General features: G+C 39.7%; 1 protein-coding gene across 7 annotated transcripts in view; it reads left to right on the forward strand.

Annotated features, from left to right (window-relative positions):
• Positions 1–21,060, forward strand: part of NCAM2 (neural cell adhesion molecule 2) — a 588,464-nt gene that overhangs the window by 315,810 nt on the left and 251,594 nt on the right. For all 7 annotated transcript variants that reach the window (XR_012233936.1, XM_073584499.1, XM_073584500.1 and 4 more), the window contains one exon: positions 16,517–16,654. Coding sequence is in view for 6 of the 7 variants with exons in the window: in XM_073584499.1 (XP_073440600.1) it covers positions 16,517–16,654 (138 nt within the window). In the remaining variant the exon portion in view is untranslated. The remainder of the gene's footprint in view (positions 1–16,516; positions 16,655–21,060) is intronic.

Below are 21,060 nucleotides of genomic sequence, written 5' to 3' on the forward strand. Positions count from 1 at the left end.
TGCTGGGCATATAGTCACATGTAAAAATGACAACTGCTGTAGCATAATAGCTAAAAAAATGAATAAAGTACATAGCATAATAGGTATGTCAGTGACAATAATTGGACAAGGATCAAATAAAAATTTATGGCCATATACCTGTATAGGATCCCATGGATAAGGGTGGCGCCTACCCCGACGCACATTTTGGGAAACTCTTTTGGCACTGATAAGTGTGGTGCACACCCAGACACATATTTTGGTATGTATCTCACAAATGTATCTATGAAAACTTGCTTCAGGTTGGGCACCACATTTATCAGTGACAAAGGTATTTCCCGAAATGTGCATTGGGGTGGGCACCACACTTGCCAGTGGGATCCTATACAGGTAGGTAGCCATATTTTTTTGTTTGAGCCTAATCCAATTATTGCTATTGATATACCTATTATGCTATACTCTTCCAGCACTTTATTCATTTTTGTTAGCTATTATGCTACAGTAGTTGCAATTTTATAAGAGATTATATGGCCAGGACATAATATATTTTTATAAAAATATGCCTAATAGCTTCCCCTTGTACATGTTACCTTCCATATAACTGATCTTGTAATTGTTGTTATTCATTATGTGTGTGCACCTGTCTCCTACATTGCCACTTCACATCTACTTGTGTTCTCAATAAAGTTTTTTGTATTATTTTTATATGACTACACTGTTTATTGACCACATATCGGATTTCATTATTTTGGCTGCTCTAGTGTCTATACTGATCGGTCGAACTACCATTCCCATCAGATATATGTGTATGCGGCATTACTCCAAAGTCACACCCTATTTCAGATGAGCACTGACGACATTATAAATATGTACACACATATACTATCTGGCAATCCCTTGATTATTTTGTATTTCTGACTCATCTGCAGTGTAAGAAATAGTACCTGAACCGCGATTCCAATGTCAAAATGTTAGAATTTGCGTGAAGTCTACTTATATCTAATATATATATATATATATATATATATATATATATATATGTGTGTCATAAGGTTGAGGGAGATTTTCCAAGATGAATTGCACCAGAGATTTGTACCGAATAACTATCTCATATGTCTTGCATCAGATTGATATTGTGGTAAAGCATGTTAAATTGTGACAAAATGTGCATATTGTTCATCATTCTGGTTTTTAGTTCAGGAAATAATTCTGCCACGACACAAAGGATGAACATACCCTTAAACACTAAAAACTAGATAAAAAATAAGTGCAAATGCAGTAATGTACCAGACTATTCATGTTCGCTTTCACATAACAGTTTGCTAATTAAATTTTCTCATCTTTGTTGTCTATCATTGTTTTAATTAGTTTTGGTTTCACAGGTTTCAGTTTGTTAATATTCCTCCTTGTGTCGATTAATTTGTACTTTGTCACAAAAATGTATAACATTCTATAAATTAAGCATTCTATAGTCTTCAAATAAAATCCTAAAGTAACCTTTATAGTATCTGTATAAAAAAAGCCTCTTTAATATTTTATCAATCAAAGCTGACATTTGATATAATGGTGCCATTTTATCCAATGGGGCAGACTAAGGCCTCTTTCACACTTCCGTTTTTGACAATCAGTCAAGATCCGCCAAATTTTAAAAAAAACGGATCCGCCATTTTTCTTTGCGGATCCGTTTTTTTCCCCATTGACTTTCATTATTGGCGGATCCTGCCTGATTGCCGTCCGTTGCATCCGTTTTTTTGAGGATCCGCCACAATGTTAGTGTCCGTCAACATCGTCAAAGATTTCCAAACGGAGCTTGCAACGTTTTTCTGGCCAGCGGATCCTCCAGACACTGAATTAACCCCAAAATCTGTCTGGGTGCCGGACAAAAAATATTCTTTCTCTCTCTCTCTCTCTCTCTCTCTCTCCCCCAGCGGTTCCTTTAAATTTCCTCATTTTCAGGATCCGTCTAAAAACGGATCCTGTGCCATCCGTTCACATCAGTTGAGAACGGATCCACTTCTCTGCCTTTTTGGCGGATTTTAACTGATGCAAATAACTGAAGTGTGAAAGAGGCCTAAGCTACATGAGCCAGAATTCTGACTTACGGTAATTTGTGCCTAAAAAAACAGTCTAAGGCCTTATTCGTATATCCGTGTTGCACATACACTCACTGGCCACTTTATTAGGTACACCATGCTAGTAACGGGTTGGACCCCCTTTTGCCTTCAGAACTGCCTCAATTCTTCGTGGCAGAGATTCAACAAGGTGCTGGAAGCATTCCTCAGAGATTTTGGACCATATTGACATGATGGCATCACACAGTTGGCGCAGATTTGTCGGCTGCACATCCCTGATGCGAATCTCCCGTTCCACCACATCCCAAAGATGCTCTATTGGATTGAGATCTGGTGACTGAGGAGGCCATTTGAGTACAGTGAACTCATTGTCATGTTCAAGAAACCAATCTGAGATGATTCGAGCTTTATGACATGGCGCATTATCCTGCTGAAAGTAGCCATCAGATGCCTGTTCTTAGCTGAGAGGAGTGGTACCCAGTGTGGTCTTCTGCTGCTGTAGCCCATCTGCCTCAAAGTTCGACGCACTGTGCGTTCAGAGATGCTCTTCTGCCTACCTTGGTTGTAACGGGTGGCAATTTGAGTCACTGTTGCCTTTCTATCAGCTCGAACCAGTATGCCCATTCTCCTCTGACCTCTGGCATCAACAAGGCATTTCCGGCCACAGAACTGCCGCTCACTGGATTTTTTTTACTTTTTCGGACCATTCTCTGTAAACCCTAGAGATGGTTGTGCGTGAAAATCCCAGTAGATCAGCAGTTTCTGAAATACTCAGACCAGCCCTTCTGGCACCAACAATCATGCCACGTGCAAAGGCACTCAAATCACCTTTCTTCCCCATACTGATGCTCGGTTTGAACTGCAGGAGATTGTCTTGACCATGTCTACATGCCTAAATGCACTGAGTTGCTGCCATGTGATTGGCTGATTAGAAATTAAGTCTTAACACACAGTTGGACAGGTGTACCTAATAAAGTGGCCAGTGAGTGTATGTGTTCTATTCATGTCTTTCACAAGAACACATACCTGTTATAACCTACAGTATGTCGCTATTTAGATGGCCATGTTTTTTCACAGATAGTGTGTGCGCGCAAAACTCATGGAGATGGTTTTTCACCAGCAGCACGGATGAAAAATACCAATGCAAGCCTATGGATCCATAGTCTGTCCATGATTAAATATATGAGGTTAATTTGCAGGTTAACAGTGTTCTGAACTTGCTTGGCACCGGCACTTAGACCACCTCGGCGAGGAGGAAATGAACTTTATTCTTACTCGAAACATTCGTCTCTCAGTCACAGGAGTGGCGCCGGTGCAGGTTCAGTCACCACTGTGTATAGTAATGATGAGCCGCCTGCTGTCAGTTCAGTGCCGGCGGTGCTTTTACAGCAGCCGCTCAATATGCGCAGAGCAGTAACTGAAACCAGAACATTGCCAAGAGCAATAAAGTTCATTTCCTACCATCAGTAGGGGTGTCAGTGTGGGTGCTGGGCCAGTTCAGAATGCTATTAACCTGCAGATTAACCCCATATCTGCATATTAATATAAAACATATAATCATCCTCAAAAATATAATCCCCTCATATTAAAGAGCATATAGAAACCTATTGGGTGCAATAAATAGATACTGGGATCCAAATAGTGCAAAATATAAATAATAAATGTTATTAATACCATGTAATACATACAGTGGTAAACCAAAGGCAACCACATAAATAAATAATGATAGACAGATGAAAGAAGCAGAGAGAAACAAATTACCCCACTGTGATATAGGGGTATCCTATAGGGGTATATTGGGTTAAATGTGTAGATATTCATAAATAAGGTAAATAGGTAATATCCATGCTAATAGGATTATGCATGATTATCTAAGGAAGTGAAAGTGACGCTCCTATGTGTTAAATAATCACAATGGATATAAAACGGTGCCTCGATATTACCTGGATTGAAACTGTACCATGTGTGAATGTTGCTATCAGATAGAGACAATATTATTGATAGACCTATATATTGCCTGTAGTCATGGTGTGATATGGGGGTAAACAGCAACCTCAATGCGCGTTTCACTGCTAAGACACGCGGCTTCATCAGGAGGTCTACACTAATGACTCACTGATCAAACACTATGTGCACATGACTTCTTTTAGCTGGTGGCACAGCCACTGAGATTTCCCAGGTGAAGTTGCTTCAGGAGAACATCAGCGGACATTTTTATGAAGCAACATCAGAGGTTTTGCTGTTGATATTGTGGTAACTCTGGCCTTTTGCTCTACTTTGTTAAAGGGACAATGTCAGCACAGAATGTCTGTCCAAATCAAGTACAGGCACTTGGTGCATTGCACCTTCCCATCAACTGCTTGTTTTCCATCTGTCTCCACCCTCCTGTCAATCAAAGAAGAGAGGAGGTGTGGAGATTGAGGGAAAACAAGCAGGTGGGAAGGTGCAGTTAAAAGATTGGCCACACTTTAGTGCACCGAAGGCATTTACTTGGTTTGAACAGTCATTCTGTGCTGAGTCTCTTTAAGTATGAAGAGCAGGTGGCTTCGCAGCAAAATCATCCGTAGATTGAGCATGTCACTTTTTTCAACTGCTTCAGGGATTCCTAAAGCAATTAAAAGAAGTGACATGTGGCGGAACATATGCAGAGTGTCGTTTTCGCATGTTTGTGCATTATGTTCCTTTTACAGGAAGGAATCTTCTTGAAAAAGAGTGTTGAGTCCACACAGTCTTAAATCCTTTACACTACATTTATTGCAGCCCAGTTAATAGTCCTTTAAACTCCAATTAGAATTCATTTGCACCTTTTTTCAATTAGCAAATCTAACAAGCAGCAAATTTGTCACTCATTTACAATATTTTTTACCAACCTAATTTGCACCTGTCCAGTACAGAAAACTACACACGCAATGCACTGATTACATGCATCCCACTGACATATTTCCATGTATTCTATTCTGACGGTTCGGGCTGTGTACTTGGCTGAAGAAATGTTGGGTGTCCTTTGCGATGTGTGCATAAAAATCTGATGGCACATGCATGGTCCGTGTCCTGTGCGACTTTTTTCCTCACCCCCATTAGCTTGCATTGGTGAGTGCAATCCTATTCTCGCAGACGTTCGCAGCATTCTGCTTGTTTTTTCTCATTCCAATCTGAGTAGAGAAAAGACACGCCGATGGGCACTGAATCATTATATAACATTGGTCAGAGTGCAATGTGATGTTTTCTCACATTGCACTTGTCTGATTTATACATCAGTGTGAGGGTGTTACTCAGTAAGGCTGTCCAGATGACTGAATGTTGCCTTGAAAAACAAATCACAGCTTGCACTATTCTCCCTATTTCAGATGAAACTCACCTATAAGTCTATGATTGTGTTAAAAAAAATCAGATCTCATGCTGTTTTTATTTCTCAACGCGTTTCAAAGTACACAAAATGTGTTGTCCAATAAAAATCGCAGTCGATAGTTTCATCATATGCACCGAGGAAGTCAATGGTCCTCCCACAGTACAGTAAAGGTCCATCTCTCCATCTATCTTCTATAAACTATAAGCTCTAACAATGAATGTGATTCTCTCTCTCCCTTAGAGTCCTAATGGTTAGCAGGGTTCTCTCTTTCTCCTGTAAAATGTAAAAACTTATGGTCAGCGAGGTCCTCTTTTTCTCTTGTAGAGCGTAGGATCTTATAGTCAGAGGGGTCCTCTTTTACCCATGTAGAGTGTAAGGTCTTATGGTCAGCAGGGTTCTCTTTCTCCTGTTGAGTGTAAGATCTTATTATCAGCAGGGTCCTCTCTCTCCTGTCAAGTGTAAGCTCTTATGGTAAGTGAGGTCCTCAATTTCTTCTCCAGAGTGTAAGATCTTATGGTAAGCGAGGTCCTCTATTTCTCCTGTAGAGTGTAAGATCTTATGGTCAGTGGGTTCCTCGCTATCTTTCTTTCTCATGTAGAGCATAAGATCTTATGGTCAGTGGGTTCCTCGCTATCTTTCTTTCTCCTGTAGAGCGTAAGATCTTGTGGTCAGTGGGTTCCTCTCTATCTCTCTCACCCATGGAGTGTAAGCTCATATGTTCAGTGATATCCATTTTCTCTTTCCTTTAAAGTGTAAGCTCTTAGGGCTCATGCAAATGTCTGTGGATTTCTGTCTGATTTCTGGCCTCAATGTTCAGACTGGGCGTTTTGTCTTCCAACCCGAATGTGACAGCGTTATATAAATACATGAAGCTCTGGTTTGGAAAGCAGTGACCAGTTCCTGCATTATGGTCTATGCTCTGACTGATTTGCATGGACATCTGCATGAACCCTTATGGTAAGCAGAGTCCACCCTCGCTCTCGCTCTCTCTTCTTTCCCCCACATAAATTTTCCAAGCAATTACAAGCTCTCTAATATTGAGATTCCCACAAATTTATTTGCCACAAATGTAATTTTGATAGAAAATTTGGCAAGAATTAAAATTTCAAAAGATCCACTCATCATTCATGACGGTCACAAGGAGGCATTATCTGCTTCTGGAGGAGAAAAGGTTTTTCCACCTACATAGAAGAGGATTCTTTACTGTTAGGGCAGTGAGAATCTTGAATTCCTTGCCTGAGGAGGTGGTGATGGCGAACTCAGTCGAAGGGTTCAAGAGAGGCCTGGATGTCTTCCTGGAGCGTAACAATATTGTATCTTACAGTTATTGTTAGGTTCTTTAGAAAGACGTAGATCTGGGGATTTATTCTGACAGAATTTTATAGGCTGAACTGGATGGACTAATGTCTTTTTTCGGCCTTGCTAACTATGTTACTATGTATGTTACTATCTCTACCACTAAAGTGTAAACTTAGAGCAAAACAGTCCAAAGACGTGCCAAATTTATCAGACAGCATGAACCACTGGTGCTTTTAGTAAATCAACCACATTGCGTTCCTTTTTTTTCATATGACGGATCTATAGCATTGCTCTACATTCTTACTAGATGAACATGCACGTGTAAGCAAAAAGTCACATATCCATACATCAAGGCAGCTAAATCTAAAGTAGAAAGTGTCAGCAATTTTACTGCTAAACCAAATAGAAACCTGAAGAAGCCATTCTAATGGTTTATTATTTTGACCTTTGAGTTTAAAATGTAATTGATGACCTTTACCAATAAATTTGTGGAGTCCTGTTCTGCCATTTTTAGAAGTTCACTAAATAACAATCTTTTGCTGAAATTTTCCAGACAGACTTGTAGTGAAATGTCAACCAAATAATCAGCCCTGCATTTTAATGCTTCTGGACTTTATTGTGAGGTGTTTATAAGGCTTTATATATAGGGGAATTAAATAAGAAGTTGATGCACAAAAGCGGAAAACAGTCCTGTGTGCCATGATGAAAGACTAACAGCTTATTTGTGTACCTAAATATTTGCACAGTCCAAATGAAAAAAGACAGAGATAAAGTAAGTTTATCCGAGGGAAAGGGGAGAAAGTGGCAAAAGGAAAGGTGGCAAATCACAGAGGAGATCTTAAGGCTTCTGGGCTCTAACCTTATATTTAGGGATGAGCGGAATCATGGAAGTTTGAGTTTGTCGGCTTCAAATGAATTTTTGTTCAAAAGTAGGTTCATGTACCAAACTGTACCCACACTGGACTCGAACCCCACAGAAATCAATGGGGACACGAACTTTGGAGCTGGAAAATTTCTCCCTCTCCCTCTCTCTTTCCTTCCTGAATTCCTAATCTGTAGAACGGACTTCCAGGAGAAGTCCGTCTTCATAGTTCATCACCGGATCGGTACGAACCCTGAACTTTCATTTCATTGCATTTTTACAGGCAGTTTTAGCATGTTTTTGATGCTCTTTTTGGAATGTCATGTTTTAAATAAAGTTACTTTGTTTTTGGTACTTTTTAGTATTCAGCCTTGACAAACTTTTATTGATAGTTATGTGCGGATTACATCTGTTTATTTAGCTGACATCTATTGCAATCTTATGGGGAAAATCAGCACATGAAGGACCCTTCAGACTGGCGTATGAGAAATCATTTGAGTTTAATCCAGAAAACTTGCACAATTTTTTCTAATTTTTATCCTTGTGCCATCCATGTGTTCCTTTTTCGTCCGTGCGACGTCCGTTGTTCATACAACTAAACTAAAAAATGTACATGATCGATACATTTCCTTGGTTAGTAATAGAAGTGCATCCATAAAAATCAGATGCCATTGAGATGTTCCAATTCGATTATTTTTTTTTGCGCACCCATAGACTTGAATGGGTGAGTCTCATCTGACACCGAGAGGAAAAATGATCATCTGAGCATCCCTATTGAATAACATGGGTCAGTGTGCTGTCCGGGTGCTATCTGAGCAACAGTTTTACAGCGAACATCCGATTTTATGTGCTCTTGTATATGAACCCTAAAACTCAGTGGACCAGTAAGAGAAATTGACATGTTGCTCATGTTGCAGGTGAGATTACACTGCATAAAAAATAAATGCCATCCACTTTGTAACAGAAACCCCTATATACCATGTACCAAAGTAGTTGTCAGTTTTTAAGTCATAGAAGCGTTTGGTCTATCTCAGACATTCAGACCAGGTGGACCATATCTCTCCATCCCCTAAAACCAATAATGAATCAGTCTAACAAGTTTAAAAAAAAAACTTTTTTCAATGTTTTACCTAATATTCCATGTAGTTGTCACAACCCTCATTTTCAAGAAATTCTAATTTTGAGCATGTTTTTCTTGACCACATATTATTTCATTGTCATTAAATTCAAACAGCATCATCATAAAAAATTGTAGTTTTTTTTCCATTCTTTTCTCATTAAATATTTTTGTATATTTTTTTTACTTTAACTCACTTCCACACAATAGTCTAACATTGTTATTATTATTATTATAGCGCAATTTATTCCATGGCATTTTACAATAATCTTAACCCGCGGAGCTTTTTTGAGTTATTCTTTTTCCTTTATTGCTCCCCTTCTTCTTGAAGCCATAACTTTTTTATTTTTCCATCAATATGGCCTTGTGAGGGCTTGATTTTGTGAGATGAGTTGTACTTTTGAATGACCCCATTGGTTTTACCATGTCGTATACTAGATAACAGGAAAAAAATTCCAAGTGTGGTGAAATTACAAACGAAGTGCAATCCCACACTTATTTTTTGTTTGGCTTTTTTACTAGGTTCATTAAATGCTAAAACTGCCCTGCCATTATGATTTTCTAGGTCATTATGAGTTCATAGACACCAGTCATGTCTAGGTTCTTTTTTATCTAAGTGGTGAAAAAAAAAATTCCAAACTTTGTTAAAATAAATTATGGCATTTTCCGATAGCGTCTCCATTTTTCATGATCTTGAGTTCGGTGAGAGCCTATTTTTTGCGTGCTGAGCTGACATTTTTATTGATACCATTTTCATGCAGATACGATCTTTTGATCGCCCTTTATTGGATTTTAATTCAATGTCACGGCGAACAAAAAAACATAATTCTGGCGTTTTCACTTTTTCTCGCTATGCCGTTTAGCGATCAGGTTAACTTTTTTTATTGTTAGATCGAGCGATTCTGATCCCGATGATACCAAATATGTGTATGTTTGATTTTTTTTATTGTTTTATTTTGAATGGGGTGAAAGGGGGGTGATTTAAACTTTTATATTTTTTTTTTTTTACACAGTATACATAACTGTGGGGTTCTAGACCACGAACAGTGGGGTGTCGGTTGTCACACTCCCATTGATCTGGTAACGATGGCACATTATAAGTATACGAGTAGATCATCAGTATCAAATTCATGGTTGAGTTTGTGTAAATTGATTTGCAGGACCTGCTCCATTGCCTACTTCATTGATCCATGGTCTCGGAACGTCACCCACAGCTCTTCAGTTAAATAGGCCTGACTTGATGTTATTGTTGCAGGTGATAATGCACATGTGACCTTATGCCTGACCAGCTAATAAAAAAGAGCTGCAGATAGGAGGCGACTCTGAGGGCTAGCATCCTTCAACCACTAATTATTGACATGGTCACTGGACAGGTCCTAGCATCAATTCACACCAACTCTATTTCCTGAGAACCTCTTTAAATAGTCACTGTATTGTCTAAAAACTTTGTATTCATTTATTTTACTCATTTATATAGCGCCATTAATTCCACAGCGCTTTACAGACATTATTGGCACTGTCACTGATGGGGCTCACAATCTAAGTTCCCAGAGGAAACCCACGCAAACACATGGAGAACATACAATTTCCTTGCAGATGTTGTCCTTTGTGGGATTTGCCATTGTGCCACCCTGTAAAGTGTCTTTAAAAACTTACCCAAAGTTCTCTTGAGAGAAAAAGACAATCTGAAATCTAGTGCTGCCTATTAGATGTAATAATCCTAATATTCAATATTGACCCTATAAATGGCCTTGCCACATGACGAAAGCCGCTCTCCTCTTTGTCTCTGAAAAATCTATTTACATATTTAAATTGCTAGTGGAGCATTGCATGGCCAATTTGTCTCCCTACGCCAACTTGGCGCTGTCCTTAAGGAGTAAATTTACCTAAAGACAACATATATTAACCCTCCGTCAGGCGCAATATAGATTCTCCTCAGTTCATGCGCAATGTGCCTGACAAGCACAGGTCAGAAAACCACCTATAGTAGCTACATATTTCAATTTCAGGACTATAGAAGTAGTCAGTGACCTTCATAGGAATGTATTAAAAGAGATTACACCAAATCAGATGCAAAAAAAAACATTTATTAACCATAAACTTATTAAAACTAAAAGTACCACTTTTCGGTAGTACCGCCAAATAGGCTCCAGTTATCTTTACTTAACTATTGCTTAAATATAAAATTATGGAAAAAAACTTAAAGGATATTGCACTTAGATGTTACTTAATTATTTTCTACTCATCTTCAGTGGTTTCAATTGCAGCAGAAGCAGCACAGGTACACTTAGAAAAGCAAGGCTGGCAGACGAAAGTTGCATGGGAAAGGCAGATTGATTCTTTACATATTTTGCAGTCATATTTAGAAAGCCTTCTGAAACCAGATACAAATGAGCAGGTAGTACAACTGCGTCTTTTAGAAGGTGGTAGAGTCGGTGTTTGTTCTGGAACGTCCTTGGGACGATATCTCTTCAACCGGTGTTGCAGGGCAAGGGGCATTCCAACCGTCTTTGTACTTCTTAGGCTTAGCTCTCCACTCACCAGTTCATTAGCCAATTGTTTTAGGTACATTCTTCTGCGCATTTGTTTAAGTTCATTACCGAGGTAAATTACTTGTGAGTTGATGCCACCCACATTCAGCATTGTAAAGAAGATTACCATCGGCCAGCGTTTGGTATTTCGACTTACATTGAAATTGCCACACATTTGGTCAGCAGTGTCAACGCCGCTTTTGGTCAAATTATAAAAAGTTATGATTTCTGGTTTCCTTAGCTCCCCAGACTCTGGATCAATGGTGTAATCATTATGTAATGAAGAGACCAAAATCACATTTTTCCTCTCGCGTGGGATGTAAGAAACTAAAATCTTTCCATTACTGAACCCAAACATAGTGCTATACTGTTGTTTGCCTTTTGTATATAGAAAATCTGGCGGCAACTGCCTTTTGTTTTTTCTAACAGTTCCCACATATGACAGCTTTTTCGTTTTTAAAAAATCAATCAGATCAAAGTCAGTAAACCAGTTGACAGCAGTGATATTTTGACCAGATCCAAACATTGGCTCAGCAATTCTCTTTACCACATCACTAGGCTTGTTGCTCACATTGAAAGGACCTGGTGGCTGTCTTCCACAATAAACTTCCATGTTCATAGTGTACATCATCCTTGCATCAACCATGGCAAAAATTTTAATTCCATATTTGTTTGGCTTTGATGGTATATATTGCCGAAAACCACATCTTCCACGGAAACCTGGAAGCATCTCATCAATAGTGAGGTTTTTTTCCCCGGGCAATAGCTTTTTTGACAATTCATAATAAATTGTTGAAATATGTCCCGAATTGGTGCAAGCCGGTCATAACCTTTTCGTTCTGTCCGGGTACTTCGATCATCGAAACAGAGGCAACGGATCAGGACTTTGAATCGTTTCAGATTCATCACAAGGCTGAATTTTTCGATGCCATCACCGTCTGTCCCCCACAGCTCCTCCAAACTTTGCCTATTTGCTCTGAAAGCACCAGCTAGGTATAACAAGCCAATAAATGCCTTGAGTTCAATCACATCAGTGTTTTTGATGTCCCTCTCTCTGGAGAATTGCTCTTTGATTGTGTCAATATACTGGTTAGTGAACCGAACAATAGTTTCCAACATGCTATCTGTAATTAGATTACTCCAACATTCCACTGCAGTTTTAGCTTTTCTAGCACTTCCAATAACTCGAGGAAGGTGTGTAATAATATTGTGGGATTCTCTGCGCTGTTTGTTCTTGGGTGCCTTTTTGTTCCACTTTGTATTTTTATCCTTGCCCAAATAATAAGCTAGATCTGTGTCTGTTTCCTCTGTATCAGTGTCATCACCATCCTGCTCTGTTCCAGAATCAGTGTTACATTCTGCTACCTCATCTTCAGATGAAATGTCACTAGATTCCTCTAAATCCTCAGTTACTGCTGGTTCTTCCTCATCATCTTCTAACAAAAAAATCTTCATTTCTTCTAAATGAAGGGGTTTAGATGAATCATACTGTTTTCTGGCCATTGCAGCAGAAAATTTGAAGCAAGAGAGAAAGAGTATGTGTTAGGGCGCAATGTGCCTTAGAAGCCACCCTCCTTTTGTCTAAGAAAACAGTACTTATGTACACTAACTTAGCATTAATCCTTCATAAAACAAGCTAAATACACAATCGTGATGAATAAAAAAAGAAAATACTAACCTTTCAATTTGTGTTGAAATCAGGCGCAATGTGCCTGAGAAGCCAAAGTGTTGATATCTGCTCACTAGAAGGTCTGCTGAGTCCTGTGATATCAGGTTTCACAGAGCCTGTAGAGTCAGGAGATAACTAGGAGGGGTGGGGTTTTCTGATAAGTGGGCAAGGAGAGAGAAGTGAAACTAATTACTGTGTGCCTGTCAGATCTATTGCGCCTGACGGAGGGTTAAACTTTATTATATAGTGGATAAGAAAAATTCACACACCCCTGTTAAAATGCCAGTGTTTTGTCAAGGAGATAAATCACACCAAGAAGAATAATTTCAGAATTTTTTCTACCTTCAATGTCATCCATAATCGGTAGAATTTAAAAAATACTTTAAGTAGAAAAAAAGTAAAGAAATAAAATTCTGTGGTTGCATATATAAGCACACCCTTTAACTAATGATTTTTTGAAGTTGCTTATGAATTTATGATACCTTTTAGTCTTTATCGTTAGGAGTCTATCACCATGGCACATATATAATTGGCAATCTTTGCCCACTTTTCCTTACAGTATGCTCCAAATTTGTCATATTGTGGGGACATCTTCTGTGTACAGCGCCCTCCTCAAATCACCCAAATATTTTCATTAGTATTCAGCTCTGGGCTCTTGCTGGGTCATTCCAAAATTTTGATCTTCTTCTGGCGAGTCACTTTTTTGTCGAGTTTGGATGTATGCTTAGGGTAATTGTCATGATGAAAGGCTAAATTCCTCTTCATCTTCAGCTTTTTAGCAGAAACCTGAAGGTGTTGATGTAAACTTGACTGATATTTGAGACGGTTCATACTTTCCTCCACCTTGTTTTTCCTTGTAAGAAAGGGCTTTCATCTTGCCACTGTACCCCACATATGACATATGAGAAAAACGGGAAATTCTTTTCACATGCAATACACAACCAGTGCTTGGCAGACATTTCTGCAGCTTCTTTCATGTTGCACTAGGCATCTTCAGTGCTTGGCAGACATTTCTGCAGCTCCTTTAATGTTGCACTTGGTATCTTCAGTGCTAGGCAGACATTTCTGCAGCTTCTTTAATGTTGCACTAGGCATCTTGGACCATTTTTCACAATTTTTTAGAGGACATTTTATTCTAGATAATTCACTGTTGTGCTAAATTTTAGCCATTTCTTGATGACACCTTCAGAATATTCCATGGTATTGCAAATGTCTTGTAAATTTTTGCACCCTTCTACTGACTGAAAACTGTAAACAATGAGATTATTTTGCTATGTTATAAACTGTTTACAGACCATGGCTTTTGTTGCGAAATGCAGCAAAGAAAATGGCATGAAAATCCTACTGCAACAGCTTAACTTTATATAAGGTCAATCATTACACAGGTCAACGAAAAAAAATTTTTTTTCTGGTGTCCAAAATATTTTAATGAATTTGGGGTATTTTTGGGGTGCTGATTCTGAATATGTCATCAGTTTTGCCAGATTGGCTCAAGTTTTTGAGATTTTTGGTATCTTATTTATAGCACTTGTTGGTAAATGCGACGCATCATCTCATTAATTTCTTTGGATTAGTACTTGAACTGAGCAGTTCTCAATATAGTTTTGTGTTAATTAGTGTTCTAAAAGTTTGTTCATAGCTTGATTTTTGCACTAACTTTATGTTGTTGTCTGTTTTCCAGTGAAAAGCATGAACTCATCATGAAGAAGTTGTCTTAACGATCCAGACTCATTCTGTTACATTTGTGGTGAATATACACTGCCAAAACATAGAAGAAACATAACAGACTTCGTAAAAAAAGTGTATTTTGCCTATTTTGGGGTTATGCTTGGGGACCAAGACAAGTTTTGGGCACCACACATAGTGTGCAAAGCATGTATCGAATTATTACGAAAATGGAGCAAAGGACAAAGAAAAAGCTTCAAATTTGGTGTTCCAATGGTGTGGAGAGAGCCAAAAAATCATCATGATGACTGTTATTTCTGTGCAGTGCAAGTGCAAGGATTCAATAAGCATAAGAAACGAAAATGGGAGTAACATGGAATCTGCAAGAAGGCCTGTCCCTCATTGTGAAGATGTGCCTGTACCTGTGTTTACCATAAATAACAGTCATCATGATGATTTTTTGGCTCTCTCCACACCATTGGAACACCAAATTTGAAGCTTTTTCTTTGTCCTTTGCTCCATTTTCGTAATAATTCGATACATGCTTTGCACACTATGTGTGGTGCCCAAAACTTGTCTTGGTCCCCAAGCATAACCCCAAAATAGGCAAAATACACTTTTTTTACGAAGTCTGTTATGTTTCTTCTATGTTTTGGCAGTGTGTATTCACCACAAATGTAACAGAATGAGTCTGGATCGTTAAGACAACTTCTTCTTGATGAGGTCATGCTTTTCACTGGAAAACAGACAACAACATAAAGTTAGTGCAAAAATCAAGCTATGAACAAACTTTTAGAACACTAATTAACACAAAACTATATTGAGAACTGCTCAGTTCAAGTACTAATCCAAAGAAATTAATGAGATGATGCGTCGCATTTACCAACAAGTGCTATAAATAAGATACCAAAAATCTCAAAAACTTGAGCCAATCTGGCAAAACTGATGACATATTCAGAATCAGCACCCCAAAAATACCCTAAATTCGATGAAATATCTTTGGCACCAAAAATGCTGTTGACCAGTGTTATTGCTGTAAACAATGGCATCTGTGTACTGACTACTATGTAACATTATTGTAAATGTGATTGGCTGAATTCTGAACACAGCCACTTTCCCATCCATTAGAGGGAGTTCACACGTTTACAATGTCATTATTTTAGTTTGGTTATTTTTATTTTTCCCCTTCAAAGTAATAGTTTGTTTCCCACTGCATTTGTACAGATTATGACAAAAACCTTGTGTTTTTAATGGGGTGGGTCAACTTTTTATACCCACTCTGTATCTTATCAGACACAGAAGCTTCTTTCTCCACTTATGAGCCCTTTTAATTCTCTCATTTGACTGCTGACGCTCATTTTCCATTCTGAAATGCAGCTCCAATGCATCTTGGATAAAACCTGATGGTCTGGCCACACAGCGAGGTTTCAGGTTATACATCCTATTATACTGTACTCTATGAATAGACAAGGGGAAAGGAGGAGTGAGGATAAAAGTGAAAAAAATATTATTTTGCATAAATTTAAAAACGAAAAAAAATTCCTCATCAATATCATATTTTCCTTTATTATTTTGCCAGTACAAGAAATGATTTTGCGGTTTGATTACTGCCATCATTTATCGGCGACAGGGTTATTATATGTGAAGAACTATAATAATGTCTGTTAATCATGACCTTATAACCATTGTTGTGAAAAAACAGATTCTTTCTTCATCGGTTCAACAAACTACGGTGTAATAATATTGGTAAAATATTGCTTTTTTTTTCCCAGCGTACATTGTTGTCTTTCTTGGCGCAGACGAAAAATATTAAACTTTGAAAATTACATTTTACTTTCAAATTGGGCAATGCATTTTTCATGAAGTGTCTGATAGTGTTAGAGCAAAACTGTTTAGAAATCTGTATCAGCAGCCTCGCGTCTTCCTTCAGTTCATCTCTTCCTGACCCTTGTTTGCTTCTTCCTCTCTTTCAGGTCGATTTGCAATGTTGGCAAACAATAATCTACAGATTATGAACATCAGTAAAAGAGATGAAGGCATTTACAGATGTGAGGGGCGAGTGGAGGTTAGAGGAGAAATTGATTTCCGAGATATCTTTGTCATTGTGAATGGTGAGAAATAATTGTTACATAATATTATTATAATTGTGCTCTTGCGGCGCTCTGCCTATTATGTCAACAGGGGATTTTCATTTACTAGGCAGCTGAAATCTTCCATTGAAGATAAGAAAGGTTTAAATCGGTTTTCCGTAGAGATGAGCGAATCGGGAAAACTTTGAATTTTGCCAGTTTGTGCGGATTTTCCCTGGAAATTCCATTCGCAGAGAAGTTATTCGTCATGATTTGATTGTCCCTTATTATGCTCTTGAGACCCCAGAGATTGGGTAAACAATTCATTTTTCAGAGGGGCTGCAAGAGAGATCATGACTTTTGTGGAGGGTCCAATCAATAGGCTTAAGTTATTAACATATTAATTATAATTATTAATTTATATTAAAAGTATTACTTAATTTTGTTCCGAGTTAAGTGTGCTGACACCCCTCTATATATCATGAGTCCACACACAGCCCCATAAATATAGTATGAGACCACACACAGCCCTGTATACAGTAGGAACCCACACGGCCCTCTTATATACTGTATGAGCCCACATACAGGTCATATAAATATTGCATGAGCCCCCACACAGACCCTATATACAGTATAAATCCACATATGGCACACCCCTATAATACAGCTAGAGATCCCCTGTACACAGTCCCTCTAAATACTATATGAGCCCCCACATTGCCCATCTATATACAGACAAACACACAGGTCACCCACATTCATACATGAGTAGGAAGGGAAGGGAAGGGTGGCCATGTGGTGCCACCCGTGGGCCAATGTTTTCAGCCCTTCAGCTGTCTCAGTCCGCAGACTGGACTGGAACAGCCATAGGGCCGGATCTGGCCAGTGAGCAACATATAGCCCAGATATGCACCAGAACATAGTATATAAAAGATGTAAAAGACCCAAAATATGCTTTATACTCACCATGCTACTCACCTTACCGAATTTTGTTAAACCGTGAGAGGCTATCAGACTTTAAATTTTTTAAAAATATCCCTATTAAAAATAGCCCCCTTGTAATGTAATAAAGCTACAAGAGCCCGTTTCTAAAGTAATAATGCCCTAAGTGCCCCCATAACAGGTAACATTGTCTGAATAACCCCTTAACACATAATGAAGCTCTCAAAGTGTCCCTCAAAGAGTGATAATGCCCCCTAAGTCTACATTTAGAAGTAATAATGCTACTGAGTGACCCACAAATAGTAATAATGTAGGCTTACTGACGCTTCCCAAAAAGGGATTAATGCACCAAGTGCTCCTAAGAAGAAATAGAGCCTCAAATGTTCTAGAAAGACCAAAATGGCTACTTCAAAGGATTATTCTTCATGGCATAATTTTATCAACCAGCACCATAATACTGGTGACCCATTCTTGCCTCCATTGTTCTGTATGGTACAAGCCTAAATTGACTTGACCTACTGAACGGAGAGTGGTAGGAGCTTGAGCCCATGGTTTCTAGCTAAAACATATGTTTTAACTACATCATGTCATGGTCACGTGTCTCTGGGCACACAGCGGTTACCGCAAGGTGAACCCATAACACACGTGACCCTGGATACACCGCCTCCAGTGGGGCGCATTTAAATAATAAAACGTGCAGGTGGATACGCCGCCTCCACCTGGCGAATTTAGGTATTACACGTTATACAATAATCAAATAATAAAGGGGGAACCTGGGTAACTTTAACAATGGTGGGCCCTGCGATAGGGAATGGGGGACGTGGAGACCTCCTAAGCTCCCCTGAGCCCGTGTCCCTGCACTCCTAACATTCCCTATACAGGCTCCGCACCTGTCGCCGCACGCGAACCTTAACCCCTTGCTCGCCCTGACCCTAAACCCTCACTAGGGAATGGGTCGATGCGGAGACTAATCCCACCACTGCACTAATAACACACATGAGGAAAGAGACAATACAGGGGGAACACCACTTAGCTTTGCTCTGTTGCGTGCGCTCCTAGCAACAGAGCCCACCACCTGCGTGCATCTTCTCCTCCACCTGGATCCATCACCATAACAGGATCCTTCACCTTAGTGCAGCCTTGGAGCAGAGTCCACCACCATTTGCTGCTGCTTAGTAACACAGTCCCCAAGATGAGTCCAGCTTCTGCCATGAAGTCAAAAATGCTTGAGTCCAGCTCAGCAGCCAAGTCCCACATGGTGAGTGCCACTCTCCATAGTCGCCACTCCACCAGTCCATGCAGACACTTCCCGCCGACACCATCACTGAAACCCCACCACGCCATGCCAGCCCTTCGTCCAGACACCATAGCTGAAACACGTCCCCCCTGGCTAAGCTGCACAGGACTCCTCTCCAGCTCCATCCTTCCACCAGGCTCTCAAACTCAGAGTGAACACAATCTCACAATATCACAGGCAGTGATTGCACACCCCCAGCACACCTTTATAGGGTGTCACACCTGATACATAATTACGTGCACAAAAACCTAAAGTGCAATACCACTAACCACCACCGGGGACAGTCAAGACACCTTGGAACTTTCCAAAGTAAAAAAAGTTCACCCAGTGCAATTTAAAACTGTCAGATCATGACACATCAGTGTCGTTATGATCAGTGTCCTGCATTTAATAGCCTTATCAAACAAGACAGGTTAAAACTCTGCTCATTCTGGAGATTGGAGTCCAGAGAGTGGTGGCTCTCAATGATTGACAGCCACCCCTGTATGAGCATGTGTACATAGATAGCAGCTACTACATAGGTTTATCACTAGTCTCCTAAGACCAGAATGAAATTCAAATGAAATTACAGATATGGAATGCAATCAACATTTTTCAGACTTAGCGACGTGAATTGAGATCTTTTCTAAAAACGTGTCTAGGATTCAAGTGTCTGAACCTGGTTTAAGATGACTCAGTGCATTTCTCCATAATGTATAGGACTGGTAAATAGGCTGAGTGGAAACTAACAGTGTAGACTAGCAGAAGCTCCATCTGGCCAGTGGAGTAGCGCTGACAGGTATATCAGGCCGCCCTCCCTTAGTGGAGGCACCTGATTATTGAGTATCTCTCAGTACCAGTGCTTAGGCACCTATTACCTGTACCCTCATCCTTTCCGTGGCTACCCGTTCTCTAGTTGCTCGGTCCCCTTCTGCGTGTCATCCCTGTACCCCGCCACTTTGTAGTGACTCTCTTTCTCTCCCTGTGTCTCCTACAGCTTCAATCCTCTCCATCCCTCCCTGATGATCTCCTGCTTCCATTGCCCCTCAGGCCCTGGACCTCCTCCTCCGGCATCCACTCTTCTCCTGTCCCAGTCTGTCTGCGTTCTGTAGGGTACCTCCTTTCCTTCCCCTGAGTGCTCCAGCCCTGAATTACTTTTTCCTTTTTATGGCATTTCACCTCCCTACAAGCCGCCCTCTTGGTACCGGCTGTCGAGGTACTTGTGCCCCCTGGGCCTGCCCCTAACAATCCCTGTATAGGGGTCAGTTTCATCTGGTTAGCTCACCCAGGGGGGTTCGGTACTGTGACCCAGAGGGTCCACTCTAGGAATCTCGCCTCACCCAGGCATTACATTAATATTCAGTGCGTTCTATGACAATTACAGAAATGTGAATTTCATTTTACTATTGAATTTAATGCAAGCGCTCAGACATTACGGAGTTGATACATAAAATGAACCATGAGCATCCTCTGCTATACCATGCAACTGACAAAGAGACCAATGAAGTGATGGGATAATGTTGCGAATTCTGGTAATTAGTTAAGTATACTGGTTTCCTAAGAGTGAACATTCCAAGGAATTGAGTTATTGAACTTTATTTCCAGAATTAATTAGTCTTTAAGTGAATACAACTGACTGAAGTGATAATAATGTAATAATAAGGCTGAATAAAATATTTCCTAATTAAATTATATTTATTATAACATTATTATTAGCCAAGTGCAGAACTAAATTCAAATCCAAAATAATTACTGGTTGTTTACTTCTATGTTCTTCAGGTTTGACTTTTAGTTTATAGTTAACATTCTGTACTGCAGGGGTCCCCAACCTGTAGCTCGGGAGCCACATGTGACTCGCGGTCCCATGAATTGTGGCTCGTGGTTGTCTGCCAACATGGTGAATTAGCTCCAGGTCTAGGGGAATAGGGGAATTGTGGGGACCTCTGGATCTTGTTATACTGCTTTGGGGTGATTTCTGTGGAAAAGCTTTGATTATCATTATACCTGTAATGGGGCTCTGGTTGCCACTACTGTGAGGGGGGAAGGAGCTGGATGCTGCTCGCGACCGTCTCTCAGAGCTGAAGATTGCTCTGTAGGTCAGAAAGGTTGGGGATCACTTCTGTATTGTATCTTACACACTATATATGAAGCATTGACAGGGGTGTAACTTCAGTAGGTGTAGAGGTAGTAGTTGAACTCTGTCTTTGATCCCGAAAGGATCCCATAATTC

The sequence above is a fragment of the Dendrobates tinctorius genome, unplaced genomic scaffold, assembly GCF_039654945.1.
Source record: "Dendrobates tinctorius isolate UK_male_01 unplaced genomic scaffold, ASM3965494v1 ptg000084l, whole genome shotgun sequence".
NCBI lineage: Eukaryota > Metazoa > Chordata > Amphibia > Anura > Dendrobatidae > Dendrobates > Dendrobates tinctorius.